Source organism: Rhincodon typus, chromosome 4, assembly GCF_021869965.1.
Source record: "Rhincodon typus isolate 14 chromosome 4, sRhiTyp1.1, whole genome shotgun sequence".
Taxonomy (NCBI): domain Eukaryota; kingdom Metazoa; phylum Chordata; class Chondrichthyes; order Orectolobiformes; family Rhincodontidae; genus Rhincodon; species Rhincodon typus.
The window spans coordinates 15,159,858-15,183,447 of record NC_063335.1 but is presented as its reverse complement, the minus strand read 5'-3'; the positions used below and the strand labels follow the sequence as shown (position 1 = coordinate 15,183,447).

General features: G+C 38.6%; 1 protein-coding gene across 1 annotated transcript in view; it reads right to left on the bottom strand.

Annotated features, from left to right (window-relative positions):
• csmd3b (CUB and Sushi multiple domains 3b) overlaps positions 1-23,590 on the bottom strand; it is a 1,719,816-nt gene that overhangs the window by 176,290 nt on the left and 1,519,936 nt on the right. Inside the window, 4 exon segments of the mRNA XM_048595770.1 lie at positions 617-735; positions 1,422-1,526; positions 4,650-4,746; positions 6,656-6,780. Coding sequence (XP_048451727.1) covers positions 617-735; positions 1,422-1,526; positions 4,650-4,746; positions 6,656-6,780 — 446 coding nt within the window.

The window sequence follows — 23,590 nt, the reverse complement described above, 5'->3', positions numbered from 1 at the left end:
AATGCTAATAAATAGTACTTAATCACAAATAACCAGATATAAGGGAACTGAATTACCTTCAAAATTCCCTTCAACTTGGAAAAAAATTAGCATGTTTTCATTGCCACAGGGAAAAATCCTTAAAATTCTTACTCATCAAAGCTCTGAGAGAGTATCTTCATAACGTGGACAATAGCAGTATAAGGAGATGTCTCACTACCACTTTCTCAAGGGCAATGAATGGAGGCTTTGGCAGTGACTTTGACACAATAAATAAATTAAGAAAAAAATAAAAAAAGAGGTCCTAACGACATGATAGCTCTTTAATGTTCATGAGGCAACCAACCAAAAATATTTCTGCAGTTTAAATTGTATTGGATAGGAAATAAGCAGGAACAAAACAAATCATCTTCCCATGGATTTATAATTCTGTTCTCACTGTTCCTCTTTTGACATTGCTTCAATATACATATATATTGCTCCTGACCAGATCTCTTTGGTGTCAATTTATCTTCAACATCCTAGAAGTCACTATTGAGTCAAATGGTCTGTGTCAATACTAAATGGAATGATAAACTCTAAGAAGCTTTTTAAAAGAAGTACACATTTTATTTCCATTGTGATTCCAAATGCTTACCTGCAGAGAGTATCCCTGATCACACTGAAATGATATTATATCTCCAACCAAGTATCTGTCTCCATTTCTCATTCCATTGCTGGGAGTAAGTGGTTCTGTGCAGGAATCTAATCCAATAGCTGCAATATCACAAGATATATGATTAGCCATTGATATTTTAAATGACAGCCAAGGATTTCGGTTATTTTCTGGAAAAAATCTGAACCAGGTTTCTTGGTTTTGAGAGGTACCAAACCAAACAAAATACATTATAAAATTATGAGGGCAAATAGCAGAATTAGATTTCTTTACCAGTAAAAATGAGATTTACCAGTAAAAATGAGAAACGTCCCAGTGTTTATTGCAATTGGACAGATTTTGTCATGGATCAGAGCAGTGTTGCACACTGGAATGATAAATCATTGGCACGATAGATCTCAGTGTGAGAATGTATTAACCCAGGCTGTCTGGCACAAATGTGTGACGAGCTGGTCAAAAAAGTTACAGGTGAATGGGGCTGAGTTTTTTGCCACATGCCCAATAAATACACATCTGCAGTTCATGTTGCTCTCCAAAATGTGCTAAGGGCTCTTATTGTGCAGTGGTAGCGTCCTTACATCTCAGCCAGGAGGCCTGAGCTCAAGTCCCTTCTGCTCCAGAGGTTGATTGTTTACACAGCAACCATCAATCACCAGGTCCTTCTGGAGAGCAGTCCATTATGGACAGGTAGGGTCTATATTAGATCCAAAAGTCATGGCTCAATGGCTTCATTGGTAGTCCCTGTCATTTTAACTGTGACATACAATTTGGATAAGAGCTGGATTACCTGTATATTCTAGATGAAAGCCAGCTGCCGAAATACTGATATCTGATTGAAAGTTGAGGTACAAATTATTAGATGTGCTGTTGAGGAATGCTGGTATTGTAGTTCCTGAATTAAGAATAAAATAGGAATAGAAATAGTTAGCATTTAGATTCCATAGTCGACAGCTTTATGAACATATGAAGAAATTGCAGCGTGTTAGAATCAGAAGTAAATACATGGGTAAATGCCATCAGCTGGTGTAAGGAGGGCTATGAGGAGTCAAAGGGACACAGGTAGTGCACATAAAACCTGTCATCATCTTTCATATGAACAGTGTGCTCATTCATTCTGATGGGCTTTGAAACGGGGCACATCAGAACTTGACCAACCTCTGTCTCTGCATCCATATCTCTTCTGAACTACCTCCAGTGGTGGAAAACCTATCGCCAGCTCGATCCCGAATTCCCAACAGAAAGTAAGTGTGGGTGGGCTCCTCTAGGATGGAGACAGAATTGTGGGCTGGGAAAATTCTTAACTCTGATTCAGACCTCTCAGTTCTGAAGAAGAGTCTTTAAACTTGAACTGTTAACTGTTTCTCTCTCTACAGATCCTGCCAGACCTGCTGAGTTTCTCCAGCATTCTCTGTGTTTGTTTCAGATTTCCAGCATCCACAGTATTTTGCCTTTATTCTAGCTCTGACACTTGTCTCAAAGACAAAAAACTTGTATCCTTACCTTTCTCATATGCTTAAGAATGCTCCTTCCCTACCCTACACTCCCACTCAATTTTAATTGATGATGTACTGTTCTCGACAGTATGAGAACAGGGCATTAATTCCACTCTTGATTTTCTTTGCCAGTTTCTTCATGATTATATTAAAATTTAAAGTGAAGATGATGATTAAAGGAAACATATATGGTAACACAGTGGACAAAGTTCTCAATAATGAAATTGATCAATAGCCAACAAATGCGGCAGGTTAGGGTGGGCAAGGGACGCTGCACCTTGGTCACAACTCTCCGGCCAACACCAACGCACAAGTATGAGACATTGTGGGAGTATACTGATACTTTTAAAATATAATTTTCACTTTTAAATAATTCACATTTCATTGGTTTCACTTCATACATGTGTACATCATCATCAAGATTAGCTTATTCAGAGACCTAAATCTACTGGCTTGCCTCATAAATGGCATACATTGATGCTTACGTACAAGCTTGGGACATTTCCTTATTGTGGAAGAAACAATTATTTTTATGTCCACTCCTCACTGAATGTCCAATGTTGTAATTACCTGTGGGCCACAAATGAACTTGCAAGCTCAGCTGGCCCTCTCTTCTATACTTTGTAAATTACATTGTTTGAGATCCTTCTGAGTGGGTATAATTGCAGGTGAATTAAAAGAAATGCAAGGACTCTGGGAACCAATATCCTTGGATGGATCCACATCTGACACAGTCTTTTTTTAGGCCTCTGCTTTCCTTACCTTGATTGCCTGCCCCCACCAGCACTCCCAATATTCCAAACCTTTCCCAATTCACTCCATTATGCACCTGGTCCCAACCCTGTTCCTCCTTTCATTCTCTCTTCACTCTTCCTCGTCCACAAACCAACTTAATATTCCCCCTCAGCTGTGACTTGTCCTTGTTGGTCCCAAGGTTCCATGCAGGCTTCTGTTCTCCTGCTTCCATTTCCTTTGCCATATAGTTCAACAAAATTGCCGACCTCACATTCAAAGCAAGCTTGTGCACATTACCTATAATCAAACGTGAAGCAGGTGTCACAAGATGCCTACACCCAATGATGATATTCCTTTTATTCATGGGATTTGGGCATCACTGGCAAGGACAGCATTTGTTTCCCTTCCCAACTCTCCTTGAACTCAATGGCTTACAAGGCCATTTCAGGGACACTTAAAGGGTTAACTACATTTGTGTGGGTCTAGATGGGATTAAGATGGCAGATTTCTTTCCCAAAAGAATATTAATGAACCTGGTGGGTTTTCCCAAAAACTGTGATAGTTTCATGGACCCCAAAACTGAGCCTAGGTTTATTTGTATTTATGTACTGCTGAAAAAAAAAAAATTTGTCAAAGCTTTTCATCTTGCATTCATTTAGAAAGAATACAAATTCAAATACAAATTCATATTGCATGAGAAAAGAGTAATTATTAGTTGCCAAGTAGACTCTGATCGAGGTGCTGCTATGAAGAACACACCTATTAATGATGATTGACAGTTAACAGCCAGGATCAAATTTTAAACCAGGTCATCTGAATCTGATTGGTGAGGGTATTGCCTTAAGAAATGAACTAGAACATGGCTGTCACCTATTTTGCTAAGTTGAAAACAAATGCAGCTCATTTATAAGATCTTCCTGTCTGCAAACAAAAGGACCAATGCATTAATATATGTAGCACCCAGAAAACACAAGTGTGGCACACTGTGAGCCTGCCTGACAATCCAAAATTTGTTGTCATGCTCACACATTCAGGAATATCCAGCAAATGTAGGTCAATTGCAAAATCACATCAAATGTTAGACACTCTGTTATGAGTTTTGCAGGTATGGGCTGTTTGGATACTTTGGATACTTTGCTTGTTGCGAACAGCTAAAGGAACATTCTGTTTGAACGTACCATGGTTACTGTGCGTATGTTTGCATCGGCCTGCAACAATCCAAAATTCATCATTTCTAGGCAGGCACTAAGCACATCCAAAAGGGAGTACCTCAGTGAAAATTGTCTCAGAAAATATTTTAATAAATGAAAAATGAATTAATGAGAAATGAACTTTAAATAATGTTTTATCCACATGTCTTGAATAGAAAGAAAACTTCTTGTATCTTTGATTCCAAAATACATGAATTAACACATGCATGGTCAGATTTCAGAATGCAGGTATGAAAAGTTGCAAGTCTATCTATTTTTAAAAGTGAAATGCATTGAATGAGGACGCTTTTTTTTTCAAATCAAGAGAATGCATCACATTCATAAAGAACAAGACCTAACAGATTAATTTAGCTCAGGTACACTTCAGGTGATCAGCAAAATTACAAGATAATTTACTTATGTTAATCTTTTGGCTTATTGGTGAAGTTGTGGTTCTTTTATGAGTACCAGATTTTCAGTTCTTTATACAAGAACAAACTAACCAAAATGAAGAGGAAACATGATGAACTAAACATGACATTTCATTTTTTTTGAATCTCCTTATTTAATATAGATTTGTATTATTTGGATGTTTACCTGAAAAGCTTCCAAGTCTCGGAGCATTAGTGTCAACTCCATCAAAGAAATCCAATGAATCCCAGTTATGTTCTGTTGCAAAGCTTATTACTTGAACCTGAAAAATTCAAATACAGGAATTTAAGAAAAAATACAATTCACACCAAGTATGCACTTGAAAAGTTTCTTAACAAAATCATTCCAAATCTCAAAAAAACATAGGTTTATTTGCGCTTTGTAGTATCTGATGTTTTATTAATTTCTTTTAACTGTCAATTGATTCAATTGCCGAATACCCAAATAATACATGACAGATAATACAATGGTTTGTGCAAAACATGGCTGGTAAGTTAATAAAATTACCTGAAGATTCTTGCAACAATGTAAATAAACTTATAAAAATATGAATTGTAATCAGCCATTTTGTCCTACATGCCTTTTTCTGCTATTCAATTGACCTGTATTCATTGCAGTCTTCATCCACGTTTTTTCTTTCAAGTCCACATCAGATAAAATCTATTGATCTTAATTTTGTGAATGTTGTAAATTTTAATTGATTCATCTTCCGCAGCTGGTGGATAGAATTCCAAATTTTCGTGACCTTTTATGTGGAAAGGTGCTTCTTGACTTCACTCTTAAATGTACTTTTATCTGTATTTTTAACATTGTTCCTCTTTCTGTGTATTATCCCACTGGACAACATAATTTCTCTACATTTCCATTTCAAATCCCTTTAACACTTTAGTACTTATAAACAACTACAAAGGACTGGATAAAACCGGTGCTTTTAAAAGCTTTTTCTGACTCTGATGACAATCTGATGACAATCTTTCAAAGTAGAATTTCTTTGAATTCTTTATCCAATCATTGCCTGAGGTAAAGAAGAGCATACTGCAACATTCAGTTGAATATAGTTTGTAAAAGCACTGGTGTTTGGACACTTGATCTTTTACATGTCGAGCTTCTTTTTAAAAATGTACGTAGAATGTGAGCTTTGCTGTTATTGCCCATTCCCAAATGCCGTGGGGAAGGTGATGATGAGATGCTTGAGTGAATGACTGGTGACAGAGTTCCAAGTCAGGATAGAACACAGCTTAGAAGTGGTGATGTTCCCATGCATTTGCTATCATAGCCCTTCTAGATGGTAAGAATCATGGATTTGTAAGCCTGAGCAATGAAAGCAAGCATGCTACATGCCTTCTTAACCACCCTGTCTACCTGTAACACAAATTTCAAAGAATTATTTCCCTGAACCCCTAGGTCTCTCTGTTCTACAACACTACCCAGGACTCTACCATTAATTGGATTTGTCACCACTATATTCAAGGAAATTTATAGATTTCATTTTACTAAAGTTAAAACTTAAATTAAAAATCATGGAAAATATGACTATCATTGAAGCACCACAATACTGGAATAAAAATGTTAAGTGCCAAATGAACTCTGGGTTTCAAATTGCAATTAGACAAGTTCAATTTTTTGCACAAATTTAACAAATAATTGCAGTTGGATTGCCTATTTATGCAAATGAACACATTAATGGCATTAGGAGATGATTGTATAAATCACACTTCCTGTGCAGAATGTCCTGTGAAACTCTACAGTCAGCATTAACTCAAAAATATACACAGAGAAGACATGTACCCTTCACAAGCAGTGCTTTAATTTTGCCAGAAAAAAAAAACAGTTGTTAACAGAGTTTGAAACTGGAGACTATACAAAGGAGAGATAAATGCAGTCATGTTACATGAGATCTCATTGGTACACCAAGGCTAGATGACAGATCATGTTCAAGTGTGATCTCTGTAGTCCAGGACTCAGGCTTCCAGATATTGGTGGCAGTAGGTTTTTTTTTGCATCTCTAAAACCAGATTATCAACTCAGACAGTATGATTAAATATTAGCCAAACAACACCATTAAATCTGCATGAGCAAAAAAATACAGATACAAACAGAAGCATCAGTTCTACATAGTCAGAATTAGATATGACTGAATAGAATAAACAATTCAGAAATAGAAGCCTTACTTGTATTCCAGCACCTTCCGGCACCATGATTTTCCAGATGCAGTTCAAATTGTTGTCATATGGTTCAGGATAACTTGGAGACAGAATGCTCCCTGTGCGCTTTGTTAAAATTCCACCACAGGGCACTGAAAGAAAATGGAAATGTCGAAACTGAGAGAAAAGTCCTTACAGTCGTATTGGTGTACATGGAACAGAAAAGGCATGCTGCTACTTGACAAGAGCTTATCGAGGATTTACTAAAGGAACCATGAATAATAGAGCAATTTACTATCTAGAGAGATTCAAGAAACATTCGGCATCTCTTATTTATTCTCTTTGAATACATGTAAGCACATCAGGAATGGAAAAAGCAGTCTTAAGGTGCTGTCACAAATCAGCAAACTGGAAAACAATATTCTTAACAATCTAAAACATAATTTTGAACACCATCCTTAATTTAATAACTAATCTTTTGTTGGAAAGTATTTTACTAGATTTATGTACATACAATATAAAATTAAACTTTACAGCAATTCGTTGACTCACCCATTATCTTAACATATTATCATAAAATGATATACTGATATTTGATCAAAAAGGGAAAGTAATTGTATTATAAATTAGTTGAAACTCTTATGGAAGAATTTTAAAGTGAATCAAGCCATGTTTCACTTCAGGGAAGCTTTAAATTATTGATGTTTAACACAGTCTTTTATGAGACCAGCAGTATACTTCAGGTAAGCTATAGATTTTTAAAAGCATTGTGTTTCTCTCTGCCATCAAAGAAAAACAACTGATCCATAACCGAACCATGCAGAAGCCACTTGCTTCTCTCCTATGCTGCTTGGCATCAGATAACCTCAATATTCTCGCAATTATTAGAAAACAAAAACTCCATTTCCTTGCTTGTCTTTTCAAAATCTAGCATTATTCATTAAACGGACATTTAGTAATTATCAATGCACGAGGTGATCTTTGGGAATTGCATTTTGAAGACTGTCGACTATGTATATAAAACTAGATCTCTAGAGTGAAGAAACTTCAGCCACGTGGGAACTAACAACATATTCTTTAATTATACAACAGTTAAAAAGCAGACATAATTTGTACAACTGCATCTCAGCTCCACATCAGCAGGCACTGAATCAAGACCCCTACTTGCTGATGCAGAAAGGCAGAAAAAATGTTATTTTGTTCTTTGCAATGAAACTGTGAAAACATTCCAGCAAGAGTGCTGAAGACTTGTGCTCCAAAACCAGCTGCATCCACAGCCAAGCCATTCAGTTCCAGTAACAACTTGAGCATCTACACGACAATGTGGAAAATTATCTATCTATGCCCTGTGCACAAAATGCAGGACAAGCCCAAATTAGCAAATAACTGCCCTCACAATCTCCTCTTCATTGGCAGCAAGGTGATGGAGGGTTTTTTTTTTAACAACGCCACCAAGCAGCACTTGCTTAGCAAAAAAAGACTCACTAATACTTAGTTTTAGTTCCACCAGAGCCACTCCTCTCTCCCGATCTCATTATAGTCTTTGCCCAAAAAGGGACAAAAGAGCTGAACTGCAGAGAAAAGGTGAGAGCGACTGCACTAAATGTCAAGGCTCATTATGAAGCTCTGGCAAAACAGGAGTCGTTGGGAATCAGGGGGAGAAAAAAAAACTCTCTGCTGGTTGGAGTTATGCCTGGCAGAAATCAAGATGCTTGTGGCTATTGGAGGTCAGCCATCTCAACTCCAGGACAGCACTGAAGGGGTCCCTCAATCTAGTGCCATAGGGCCTCTCATCTTAAGATTCTTCATCAATGATTTTCCTTCCGTCATAAAGTCAAAAGTGTGGATGTTCGCAGATGATTGCACTGTGGTCAGCAGCATTCATGACTCATCAGATACTGAAAAGTCTTTGCCCAAATGCAACAATCCCAGTCAACATCAAGACTTGGGCTGACAAGTAACAAACAACATGACACAATGCCTGGCAATGATCATCTCTAACAAGATAGGATGTAACCACCATCCCTTGACATTAAATGGCATTACCATTGCTGACTACACAACTATCAAATTCCTGGTAGTGGCTGGGGGGAGGGGGTTGGTGGAAACGGACCATTGACCGTAAACTGAACTGAACAACTTTCCAAATATTGTGGCTACAAAAGCAGATCCAAGGCAGGAACTCTGTGGCAAAGAATTCATTACTTGTTTCCTCAAAAGCTGCTCACCATCGACAAAGCACAAATCAGGATTGTGATGGAATACTCTCCACTTGCCTGGATGATTGCTGCTTCAGCAAAACTCAAGGAGCTTGACACCATCCATCTGGAACAAAACAACTGCTTGACACATCCACCATCTCAAACATTCACTCTTTTCACCATTGACGTACAGTAGCAGCAGTGCGTTCCAACTGCAAGTTGCATTGCAGTGACTCACCCAGGCTATTTTGCCAGCACATTCCTGACCCATAAGATCTACCAACTAGAAGGGCAACAGATGGATATGAACACCATCAACTGTAAGTTCCTCTCCAAATCGCACAGCAGCCTGACTTGGAATTGCCTTGCTGTTCCTTCACTGTTGTTTGGTTGAAGTCCTGGAACTCACTTCAAACATCACTGTAGATGTCCCTATACCCGAAGAACTGCAGGATTTAAGATGCTGGCTAACTAGTACCTTTTCCAGGGCAATTAGGAATAGGTAATTAGTGGCAGCCTCACCAATGATTCCCATATCTTGTGAATTACTAGAGAAATAAAATGAGGCGTCAAGATTTACAAGTATATAATTCACTCCATGATTGTCAGGAATATGAAAAGACACATGAAAGCTAACAAATAATCTGACAGCTTCATAAATGCTTGTGTTAGAGGGTCTCAGTTACCTTGGATGCAGCCACATGCAGCAGGAAATATTGAAATTCACCAGAAGTAGGAGATAGGACAGTGTTGCATGTACACATTAATATTTCACACAAAGCACATCACATCTGAACTTCTCTGAACTGTGTCACCATTAGACCTTCGAAAGTAGATTTTAAAGTTCTAATTTGGCACTATCAGTTCATGAATCTGTTAACTATATACTTTCAAAGACGAAGATTTGGAAAAGACCACAGAGAAATTTTAACTACTTTGCCTGGCAGGAGCTGGATGCAACATCAGAGCTTTTTGTTCCTTTTGCTGCAGCTCAATGGTTGTTTCTTCTTATGTGTTATATTAGTTACCACAGGTCTGTGTACAAAGGGGATTACAGCAGAGGTAGAAGTAACGTGAATGAGACAGACAGTAGACTACAAGTGAACTACGTACAATTGTATTTCTTCAAATATACCATTTTGATAAATAAAATATAACAAAAATACATGCACTATCATTTTCAGTTACAAGTAATACAAGCTACTCAAAATATAAAGGAAATGATTATTCATTAGTAAAACTGTTAACAATTGTACAACAATTGCCATGATAACTATTGTCATTGATCAATTCCCATTGCTGGGGAAGAGTAAACTTTTGAGGCAGATTGAGCTTGCAGGGCAGAGATCATATCTTCATGATCAGCAATGAAGACACGGTTTCTCCTATTGTACATAGATATCTGCAGTTGAAACAATTTATTTGGTTTCTCACATTCACCGCATATGATCAAGGTGACAACTATTCAAAACAGGTCCCAAGATGACACATGTACTGATTTGTTAACAGCAGTGAATATTTACACTCTGACTGGCTCACTAATTGGTTGGCTCTGGCAATGACATGGCAGTTTTATCAAAGTGATTTTTTGCTTCACTTCAACTTGATTTTGTCACTGAAACCTATTACTACTTGTGGATTCAGAAGTATTTAACATGATCAAAAGAGGAGCTTAGGTGCAATGCAATGTTAATCTACAGTTGAGAATACATTCACACCTTCAATCATTTATTTCTCCACTCAACAGTGTCTTGTAGAATTCTGTTCACTTTGGTGATTTTCAGTGCTACCTCAGACTTAAGATGGTATAGAGATGATATGTGGCTTTGAATTTTTCATTTATTTATAAAGCATCTAATTTATTCACTCACGAATTGAGTGCCATTGTCACTGATTACAATAGCTGGAATGTCAATAACAATGAAGTGTTCTTCAAGGTATTGTACAATCTTACTGGTAGTTGTTGATCTCAGCTGGTCTAATTTCCAATAGTCAGGATTCAAGATGATGGTGATAGATCATCAGTGCCCCTAAGAGTGTAAAGGACTGCTTCAATTTTCATCCTTTAATTGTTTGGGATGACATGTGTAATAAGGGGATCTTTATTTTCTTTAACTTGATATTTATTATAAGCACTGCACAAACTGGTATTGTCCTGAATAGTTTTAGGATAAGGGGAAACAGATTTAAAATAGAGATGAGGAGACATTACTTCTTTCAAACAGTTGTGAATCTGTTGAATTCACGACCCCAGAACATGGTGGATGCCAGGACATTCAGTAAAATTTTAGGAGGAGATAGGCAGATTTTTAATCATTAATGGGTTGAAGTGATGTGGTGAACGGGCAGGAAAGTGGAGTTGAGGCTGAGATGCAATTAGCCACGATCACATGAAATTAGTGGAGCAGGTTCGAGGGGCCTAATTGCCAGATTTTTCTCTGAGTTCTTATGTTCCTATGTACATATTTGGCCACTGGAATACTTCTCTTGCCTTCCTCACGCTAGCCAGTTTCTCGATGGATAAAACGGATGCGTTTCAGCATCTTTTTTCACATCTACTTAGGGATAAACACATCTATTTCTCTTGTACAAGGTGTGATCTCAGCTATCAGTTCATTCCTGTATAAACAGCACTCTCTTAAGGCCACTTGTGTGTCTTTGCTCAGTAAGTTACAACTTGTTGTAAAATTTGTTTCATCTGAGCAAGATACTTGTCTTTCAGGCAATGTCTATTTTAATATGGTTACTTTCAGAGCATATCATTCTGTTGCATCTGATCCAAGCTGGAAGATTTCATACACTGTCTTCACACCCTCCGATTTCTCCATTGGGATTGTTTGCTTCCAAGTATGTCAGTAATGTACATCTATTTGCCTTGCTTTAGATGATGTAAGTGATGTCGCTGCAAATGTAGTAATATTTTTGCAGGTGCTTTGGAGCAGATAGAAAGAGGTTTGAGGGAGACACTTTGTAATGGATAATGGTTAGACTTAATGTTATGCATTCCCAGGTATGCTCAATTGAGAAGATAATAGCTGGACGGTTGTAGGATTTTTGAATAATTAGTAACGTTGACTTCATTATGTTTAAACTTGATCAATTGTAAAATAGCCTCTTTTTCTCTCTCTGTAGAGGAAAAGGCCATGTGGCCAAGTCAAAATTGAAGGTATTAATTTTGTCTTTATGGTTTCTGTTTTATCACCTAAGCCAGTGCAAACTTAAGCTGACATATATGAGAATATTTTGAGGTAAATGTTTTTACTCAAAAACATATCTATGTTTTAAACTGTTAACTTAAAGTATATGACAGGGCTATTTTTATGTATTTGTGGGATGTGGGTGTTGCTGGCTGGTCAGCATTTATTGCCATTTCCCAGTTGCCCTTGGAAAGATGGTGGTGAGCTGCCTTCTTCAATTGATGCCGTCCATATGCTGTCGGTTGACTCTCAATGCCCTTAGGGAGCAAATTCCAGGATCTTGACCCAGTGACAATGAAGGAATGGCAATATATTTCCAAGTCAGAATGGAGAGGGATGAGTAGGGGAACATGCAGGTGGTGGTGTTTCCATGTATCTGCTGCCGTTGTCCTTCTAGATGGTAGTAATTGTGGGCCTGAAAGATGCTGTCTAAGAATTTTTGGTGAATTTCTGCAGTGCATCTTGAAGACAGTACACACTGCTGCTACTGAGCAGTGAGGAAATAGATGCTTGTGGATGTGGTGTCAATCAAAAGAGCTGCTTTGTCCTGAATGGTGTCAAGGTTCTTGAGTTGTTGGAGTTGCACTATCCAGGCAAGTGGGAAGTATTCTATCACTCACATTCCTGACTTGCACATTGTCGATGGTGGACAGACTTTGGGAGTTCAGGAGGTGAGTTATTCTCCACATTATTCCTTGCCTCTGACCTCCTCTTATACCACTCTGTTTATGTAGTGAGTCCAGTTGAGTTTCTGGTCAATAGTAACCCCCAGGATCTTGATAGTGTGGGATTCATTGATGGTACCATCATTGAATGTCAAGGGGTGGTGGTTAGATTGTCTGTATTTTATCGAAGATTGTCATTGCCTGGCATTTGTGTGGCGTGAATGTTACTTGCCACTTGTGAGCCAAGCCTGGATATTGTCCAAATCATGTCACATTTAAAATGGACTGCTTCAACATCTGAGGAATTGCAAATGGTGCTGAACATTCTGCAAGAATATTAGATTGTGTGGCTATATTAAGATTCAAAAATTTGTTGGAGGTATCAACAGTTACTATGCAGACATGTACGGTTCATGTAGTTAAGGAGTATTGATAAATTTTGGAAATTTGGTATAGCAACTAATCACGATAAGGTGACACTGCATAGTCTAAGCAATTGTACTAATTGTTCATTGGTTTAATCTTTGCAAAATTATATGGAATTGGTAAGATAAGAAAATCAAGGATATTACAAGAGGCATGTTCTTGCAAAATGATTGTTGATAAAAAGAAAATCAGGAGACTACAGTAAGTCACTGAGATGATCATTACTTTTCAAGAATTTAATCGAAAATTGGGCAGATACTACCTTGTCAATCCAAGACTGACCATGAACTGTTAATGCACTAATAAGCAACTTAGAGTTCAGGATGTCTTTCAGTTTGGACAGGAGTTAACAATGCTTGGATTTTAGTGGTTTCATGCACAAGAAAGGAAGACTGAGGACAGAAGCAGAATATAAGTTAACATTAACATAAAATGAGACTTGTACCCAGTCAACTAATATTGCAAACTGACAACTCACCATAGATAGGCTAAAAATAATACATTTTAAAAGTATTATTCCTTATGTACTTGTTTTGTCAATCTTAATAAATTCTGTAAACTTTGTGAAAATACCTGGAATTAGTCTTGGAATAAATCAGGACTGGTAAAAGTTGAATTAGCTCTCTCAAATGTTGTCATAATTGCAACTGACATACATCTTATAATTAAAGTGCACCCATAAATCTTGTATTCTTTTCTGAGCATAGTTTCATTCAGTTTACGCTAACACCGTGGATGCAACCAGTTATTATTTAACTGGTTGTCCTTGCTATATAAGCATTGGTCCAAATCTCACTGGCATCAAACTGCAATATGACTATATCATAGCCATTATCTAATGGTATAGTATGGTTTCACCACAAGTTGTTTGGTTCCAGTGAAAGCTGCTTCTTGTTCTACCCCTCAATATTGTTGCACATCTTTAGCAGTGAGTTTGCTTTGTCGTTCACAATCTAATGACAAATTACACAAAACTTTGGGAAATAGTTCACAAATTCAATTAATGACTGCATTGCTTTCACACTTGTTTGTGGCTGCATCTCCATTGTAGCTCAATTTCACCTCGAGTGGATTTGGGTGAAGTACATTTATTGTCAGTATATTACTTATGTACTTGACTTCAAACATCTTCAATTGCAGTCTTTTTTTGTTCAGCTTCAAGCTCATCAGGTGTCTCTCTTGTTACACTAGGCTGTGATTATGTTCTGTGGTGACTTCTTCCATTGTGTCCCCAGTGCTTAAACCAGCAGATCATCCACAATGCTTTCCACTTTGGGAAGTCTACTATCTCATGCTGTCTGTATTGATATATTTCTCCAGCACTGGGAATGCTAAGTGGCATATGCAACCATCTGTATCTCTCAAATGGCATCCAGAAAACTGGTGCTTTCAAACAGACTTGCAAGTAACCACTCTTTTTATCAAAGGTAGTGAAGACCTTTGCTTTGGCAGGTTGTGCCAAAGTATCTCCAATAATTGGCATTTGGTAATGAAATTTATTCAAAGCTCTATTTGATATCCTTTGGATTTTGGCATACGTTCAGTTTTTCAGGCTTCTGTCCCTGTCACCATGCCGCTAAACCCGTCTACAGGAATTATCACTTTTTATTTATGATTCATTTATTTTCCAGCTTTTCTTTCAGGCTGGCCGTGAATGCAACTGGAACTCTTTTTAGTAAATGATATTTTGCGCTCATATTGTCATCCGTTTTGAGATGATATTCACCAGATGATATCCAAGACCTGTAAAAAGCATCTTTATAATCTTCCAGAACTTGTTCAGTAGATGATGGCTTAATAACTATTAAGTCTGAACATCCCAGAAGAGGTTATGGTGATGTCTGTTAGGACCTGTTAAGTCTTCATCAAATTTCCTGAAAATGTATTTTGAACAAGCGTTTCAGTCCATTTACTGCAGCAATCACACCCAATATACAAAGTGTTGATCAACTCCCACTTATTGTCTTGAGAGTTTATCTGCAATTGTATGGTGTATATTTGTTTTCTGATATATTCTAAGTTCCGACCTATCCCTTTCCATTAGTGATCTCTAAATTTCATAGAATATGGATTCGAGCTACAAGATGTACTTAGGGCAATAAGTTTGCTACAGAATTTTCTGGAAAATTTTACTGTAATGATCATAGAAGAATAACATTTTTGTCATTCTTTCCTTGAGGGAATTTGCACATAACATAAATGGAATGGGTTTAAGCAAAAACATTACTACATGTGAGTTTCCTTGAATGTTTGCACCATATTCAAGATATGGATTGTCTATGCAGACAGTCTCACAATCCATTGCATCACTAATTGATTGTTGACCAAACTGCAGTCCTTCGCATTCTCAATTGCAGCACGTGTGCATGGCCTATCTGCCCATGGCAGGCTGGCGTGCCGAAGCATGTTCAGCATTCTCTCTCTCAACAACAGCCTGCAAGGTTTCAGCACCTGTGTCTAATTGAACAGAGCTTGGAAAGTATTGCTGTTTATGATGCAGATTGTATGCAGTTGTGACTGCCACAAATATCTGCTTGTGTTCACTTTTCATTTGTGACTCACAAGGCAAAAACTCAAGCAGCTGTCTCGATGGACCCACAAAAGAGTGACACTCTACAAGGCACGTCTTGTTAAGATACCCCTCAAAAGGAATAATGTGTATTTATAGAGACAACAAGGTGCAGGGCTGGATGAACACAGCAGGCCAAGCAGCATCATAGGAGCAGAGAGGCTGACGTTTCGGGCCTCGACCCTTCATCAGAAAAGGGGGAGGGGAAGGGGGTTTTGAAATAAATAGGGAGAGAGTGGGAGGCGGATAGAAGAGGGATAGAGGAGAGGATAGGTGGAGAGGAAACAAACAGGTCGAAGAGGCGGGGATGGGGCCAGGAAAGGTGAGTGTAGGTAGGGAGTTAGGAAGGGGATAGGTCAGTCCAGGGAGGACGGACAGGTCAAGGGGGCGGGATGAGGTTGGTCGGTAGGAGATGGAGGTGCGGCTTGAGGTGGGAGGAGGGGATAGGTGGGAGGAAGAACAGGTTAGGGAGGCAGGGACGAGTTGGACTGGTTTTGGGATGCGGTGGGGGGAGGGGAGATTTTGAAACTTGTGAAATCCACATTGATACCATTGGGCTGCAGGGTTCCCAAGCGGAATATGAGTTGCTGTTCCTGCAACCTTCGGGTGGCATCGTTGTGGCACTGCAGGAGGCCCAGGATGGACATGTCGTCTGAGGAATGGGAGGGGGAGTTGAAATGGTTCGCGACCGGGAGGTGCAGTTGTTTGTTGCGAACCGAGCGTAAGTGTTCTGCAAAGCGGTCCCCGAGTCTCCGCTTGGTATTTATACTTGCATTTGCCTTGCCCCTGTAGAAGTCATCTTAAAAAAATGTTTTGGAATTAAGTTTAAATCAACACAACTTCAGAGTTTCACAGAATCTCCTACGGTATGGGAGCAGGCCAATTGGCCCATCGCATCCATGCCAACCCTTCGAAGCGCATCCCACCCAGACCCACCCCACCCCCTATCCCTGTAAACCTGCATTTCCCATAGCTAATCCACCCAGCCCGCACATCCCTGGACACTACAGGCCATTTAACATAGCCAATCCAACGAACCTGCACAACTTTGGACTGTGGGAGGAAACCAGAGCACCCGGAGGAAACCCACACAGACGCAGGGAGAATGTGCAAACTCCACACAGACATTTGCCCGAGGGTGGAATTGAACCCGGGTCTCTGGCACTGTGAGGTGGCAGTGCTAACCACTGAGCGACCGTGCTGCAAGTTTTGATCTTTGTCATGTCATTTATGGACTTTAACTTTTACTTTCATTCTACCTCAACCTGTAATTTGTTCTGTTTTCTTGCATGCTCTTGCGTGTATCTCTTGTGGGTTGGGGCAGGTTGTTATCTTTTAGTAACATTCATACTTTTAAGAGTCTTTTTATACATAACAGAATATAATGGAACTCTTCGCCTGCTAACTTGGGATCTAGATGGCATTTATTTTCATAGCTTTACACACAATGAAGCACATATTTAATTGAGAAAAAAAAACATATATTTTAAACATTGAAATATTGCTATTTTCAAACTCAGGAAGAAAACAGGAATTTGTTCACGATCAGAACTTGGTCACAGCCACTAACCTTTAGTGATATGGTTAAATTATCAATAAACAGTATCCGATGTTGTATCCAGTGCCTAGCAATATCTCTCACCCTGGAATTAAGAGTCTAATGATGACAATGAATCCATTGTTGATTATCAGGAAAAACATATTTGGTTCACTAATGTCCTTTAGGGAAGGAAACTACCATCCTGACCTCGTCTGGCTTACATGTGACTCTAGACCCACAGCAATGTGGTAGACTCTTAACAGCCCTCTCGGATAGGCAATAAATGCTGACCTAGCCTGCAAAGCCAAAATCCCATGAATGAATTTAAAAAAAAAGCACTGTGCATCTCTCCAGCTATTCCCAAGCATGCCTTGTTCATAGCAATAGTGGGATTCATCCTCCCATTGTTTGGGGGTAGGATTTTCCTTCTGCTCTTGACTGCATCCTGTGTGTGCATTGTCCCCAGCCTGAGATTCCTTCGTGTGGTAGCATATCACCCACCGCTCTCAGTTTAGGAATAAGAAACCCACAAAACAAACAAAAAATAAACACTAAATTAATACTGGGGCATTGTGTTAACCTTATTTTAACCCATTCCAGTGTAAACCATGTAGTGTGCTCTGGGCAAGGTGAAATATGCGTCAATATTATCTTGCCCCTTTAGAATCATGAAAACCACAATCATATCATCTGTCAACCTTCTCTACTTCTAGTGAGAAAATGGGCAATTTACATAATCATTTCCCCTCATCTCATCTTTCTATCTTTTCAATCATACTGATTGCTCTCTTTTGTATCCTTTCAATAGCTGCAAATGCCTTTTTGTAGTCTGGAAGAAAGGGGAAGTCATAGTACAGAATTTGTACCAGAAAAGGTCATATGAAATTCTGAACTGTATGGAAGTGAACTACAAAAGCAAGTAGACAAAGAGAATAGATAAAAAAACAACATGAGGCAAATAAAATGGAAAATATAAAAATAAATGTCAAACTAATCACTCAATGCATCCAGAGCAAGAGAAGGTACAAAAGGGAGATTATACAATTTACCAGCGTGAATAGAAAATAGGATCTGAGGATGGGAAAATGGCGGGATTATTAAATCATTATTTTGTGACTTCATATTATTGTGGATGCAGATCCATGAGTTAATGAAGCGCAAAGTGGAGAGCAGAGTCAAAGCCTTTTTTTGTTGCAGGTATGACATTGTAAAATGATTTTGGAAGCTTAAGGTTAACTAAACAAGAATCTCTAGCATTCCCATCCATAGATACTGACAGAAATGGCTGAGGAAATGCAAACATTGCTGATACTTTGCAAACCAAATTTCAGGAGATTGAAAAATTATAAATTCAACTTCTTGCTCTCGAAAGAAAAGATTGTAAAGCACTGTCTTATGAGTCTTCTCTCAATTGTGACAAAAGACATTGATGATGGCTAGCAAGGGATTATCTAGAAAGATAATATCTGATGAAAGATACTCAGCATCAATTCAGAAGAAACTGTTTGTTTCTGCTTAACTTACTGATCTTCTTTTCTGCAGAGGTTGCAGATCTCACAATGTGTGTTGCTGTAGATATTAGCTCAATGGCTTTCGTCATGTTGTTTGACATAACATTGATTGATTCTCCAGGTATTTTTCATCGAGGTGTACTCCTATCTCTGTCTGATTTTGTACTGGCTGGAAGATGCTCCTTCTGCATTTCAATTTTCCTTTTATATTCTCTTTTTGAAGTAGATCTTCCTATTTCGTAAACTCAAAGTCTGTTCTCCAAAAATTTGTTTAATATCTGTTCTATTCTTCATTTAACTTTAAAATTAAGATGTTTGTGAACATTAGGGCACAGGTGCTGAATTTCCCAGAAGGGAGTGGTCCTGATATCATGGTAATTTTTGGGTGGCCTATAGACTCCAACAGGAGGTTGAGCTTCCCTGTGATATCATCAGGATGGTGCAACTGAAAGCTGTCATTCAGGGAGGAAAAGGGCCCAGATCCAGAAACTCTGCAGTCTCTGTGCCATTGTGATAATTGGCTATTGCTGAGACAGGGAAATGAACAAAGGAAATTTAAAGGCACCTCCACTTTGAAATGCACTTGCAAGAAAAGAAGGAGTTGCTTTATTTTGCTAAGGCTGGCTGAAGTCAATGAATCAGACTCATCAGCCACGTTCAGACCCACAGAATCCCATGACCAGTGACATGGAATTTCCTTGATGGAAAATTGTACTCATTAGTGAGTCTTTGCCATTGCCCATGATCATTTAAATTGGTTCCCTAGCTCCAGTCTGTTGGAAATCAAGATATCACACTGGGAAAATGCCCCAGCACCTAGACTGTGTTGGAATAGTTTGTTCGCATTTTAACAGCCAACCTGCCTCCTAGTCCATTACTCACAGCTTGGTAAATTCCTGGCCCACCTGTCCAATATTTTGACTTGTTTTATTCTTTCTGTTGTCATATCAGTTCAAGAGAGAATATGTTAATGAACAAATAATAGGGATATAAAATAGGTGAGAACCAATACAGTCTAGCTTGCTTGCAGCATGTAGTGTGAGGGAGTTACGGTTGTGATTTCCTGTAATAACAGTTAATTTAACTTTTATACTGAATCTGTCTGATGAACTTCCTTTAACAAATCTTCAAATCTGGGTTCTGGAGGTATGAGCAGAGGTTACAATAAACTGCAACCAACCAAAAAGAATGTGTTGCATACTGACAGCAACAAAGGGGAAAGTGCCACAGACCCACACAAGTGCAAACACATGCATGAGATGAGGCGCCATATAGACCAGGGTGAAGAGCAGCATGGAAGAATTTTCAACTGCAAAGTGAACACCATTTCCATATTGTAAATGTGACACAATGTGTGATGAAATCAAACAGATGGAAATTGTTGCTACTGTCAGCAACAAATACCTAAATAAAAGGGGTAAACACAGGCTGAAACAACAGAGGTCAACACAGGAGTCAGCTTGAACATCTTCCCAATCAGAATCTGGAAGGATGTGTATCTGTATCTTTGGAAGTCAGGGATACAACCAAAGACAGCCAAACTAACTGCTTATAATGGGTCAACCATTCCTTACAGCAATACATTGACATTGAAATGCAGGTACGCCAAATATTCATGGAGACCACAAATATTCTATCTGGTAAACTTGAGCAGACTAATAGTAGCAAGCTTATTGCCATATATGGAACACAATATCTTGACCAGAAATGAAAGTCACCAACCATTTCAACACAAATAACTTGACATCCTCACAAGATTACATTGTAACCTCGGGCTAATATTGCAATGGATTTATTCATTACCCACATTGATGATTTTATCCTTGTCAATGGTGACTTTTCCAAGTTTCAAATAATCACTTGAAGGATACTTCAAGTGCATCCATGTCAGAGAAAGTGAGTGCAACGTACAGTCTGTTCAGTATATCTGAAGAGATCATATGCAAGAATAGGCCACAATATATTTACAGATCTTTCAGTGACATATGTGCTAAATAGGATATAAAATCTGTCATATCATTGCCATATTCTGTCAGATCCAACAGTCTTGTTAAGTGAACAGATTGCATCATGAAATTTAGTCATGAAATTCAGGCAGATGAAATGATGTTACCATAAAGGGCTGTCCTTCTCAAACCATCCCTTTGCCTGAGGCATGGTGACACATGGGTAAAATCACCATTCCTCATCTTTATCTCTCTCTCTCTCACACACACACACACACACACACGAGAAAGGAGCCCAATGGTCTGATAGGACTATGCCGACTTCACCTTACACCCTTAACAGCAACAGCTCAAAATAAGACCTTACAATCACCAGCAGCAACAACCTTGCCAAATCATTATTTATCTAACTTCTTAGAAATACAGGACAAACCTCTTGAAAAACCAAAGGATAATGAGGGTAGTATATGATAAACATGCAGGTGTGGAACTTCAAGTCTTCATGTAGATCAAAAGATTCAGTTCATGTAGCCTATCCAACCTGGTCATCCACAGAAACACCTATATCATTCATTAAGCTTTGATCTTATAATGCCACAACATCTGATAAAGCAAAACTAAGGAACCAGAACCTGACAGAAGAGAATGGTACAGTGAGCACTCCAATTGTGCCTAACATACAACCCAGAGAATGGGTTCTGGAAGAACATCATGAAAACAATTCGCTGTCCAATAACATGCAATATACCCACACAACTATCAGTCAGTAACACCTAAGTGCTAAGTTTCGATCTCAGTAAATTCATACCATCATATGATTGTGGAGGACTTCTAAAACATATAGACATTGTATGGACTCTTAAACTCTTAAATTGTTCAGTACCTAAACACTTATAAAGAGGCCTAATAATTTGTGGGAATAATGCTGTATGCTGATATACACATTTTCTGCACTTAATTTTTGAAATGTTTTATTGGGGGGAAAAGCGGTGAGATTTTATGATATCACTTTAAGATAGAAAATGCTCATGGGCAAATGAACAGGATATATAACATGTGACCAGCAGTCTGGCTTGCAGCGTGTACAGTTAGTGAGTTGCAGCTGTGCTTTCCTGAAACAATAGTTCCTGAGGCTTTGTAGTGAATCTGTCTACTGAGTAATCCCACATTATCTCTTCAAATAAACAGAACCTATGTTTATTTTCCCAATCCTGGTGAGAGATTCGAAAATTTGTGTTAAGCAAACATGGAGCCACAAGAATTTCCACCTTGCTCTTTAGGAGAATATCCAATCTTGCTTTCCTGCAGTGGGTCTCTCTCCTGCTGAAAATCTTGAAATGCTTCAAATAAATTCATCATATAATGATTGTGAATTCTGCCTGCAGATCATTTCAATCTGTATACATAGCAATTTATTATCATTCTCCAGCAAAGTCAGTGCAATGAGTCATTTATTGTGTTTTGTTTCATAGAATCCCTACAGTGTGGAAACAGGCCCTTCGGCCTAGAAAGTCCACACTGACCCTCAGAGCATCCCACCCAGACCCATCCCCCTAATCTACACATTCCTGAACACTACGGGCAATTTAGCATGGCCAATCCACCTAACCTGCACATCTTTGGACTGTGGGAGGAAACCGGAGCACCCGGAGGAAACCCACACAGACACGGGGAGAATGTGCAAGCTCCACACAGACAGTCGCCCGAGGGTGGAATCGAACCCAGGTCCCTGGCGCTGTGAGGCAGTAGTGCTAGCCACTGAGCCACCGTGCCGCCCCGAGAACTGCCCATATAGAATCTGAGAAATATAAATCCTTTACATGGAAGTAACATTCAAGTAAACCAAATTTTCTTTTGTGGAAGTGAGCTTGATTGTTACATGCATGAGGGCAGGTGGTAGCATGGTGGTATTATCAATGAAAATCTGGTATTAAAAGCTAACCTAATGGTGACCATCTGACCATTGTTACTAAGATCCATCTTATTAAGGAAGAAAATCTGTTGCCCTTACCCCATAGCAATATGGTTGCCTCTTAAACTGCTCTGTAAAATACCCTAAGCAAGCCAGTAAGTTCAACAGGCAATTATGGACAATAAATGGCAGTCCAGCCAATGACACCCTTGAGTGAATGAATAATAAAAAGAAATATAGGAACCCAGATGTACAATAAACACGAATGGAAGGTGAGCTGAATGGTCAAAAGAATCAAAAAGCTGCTCACATTACGTCAATGCAGAGAATCATTTGTGCACTTTGGCTCATTATGAAAAGATACTCACCTGTGAATATGGGCACTGATATGAATTAATAGGATTTACATAGTTGCTGAATAGTGACAACATAGGTTATTCAAAGGACATAACATTTCATTCAATTTCAGCTATTATACTGAAAATCTTGTTATATGTTCTTTTAATGTTACTTTCCAATGCCAGAAATGAATAAAATTGAACAAAGCACAAGTTTCCTCATTAGAGTAATCCAATTTTATTCTTATGATGGTGCTCATATTGATAACTGTGCATTATAGGCCTGTGTTGCAAACTGTGCAAGTGCAACATTCAAATGAAGATCTTAGGAGTGTGTTAAGAGTTAACAAAACAATGAAGTGTAGACTTCATCATATAATACCTTCAAGTAAGAAACTGCAAAATGGAAATTGCCCAAGTTGATTGCAGATCTAAGGTGGATGGGTGGTGAGAAAGATGGCTAAGATTTTGGATTGGTCCTGGGCTTATCTTTTATTCCACTAACCCAGTAATAACTTTCTAGGCGTACACTACTTTCTCTGGCTTCTTCCAGTATGTTGCTGTGTCCCTTAGGATATTCCTGAGTTTAACAGGAAATTCTACCCAAATCACCACTGATAGACCCAATGGTGGCCAATTATGATATACTGCAAGTTT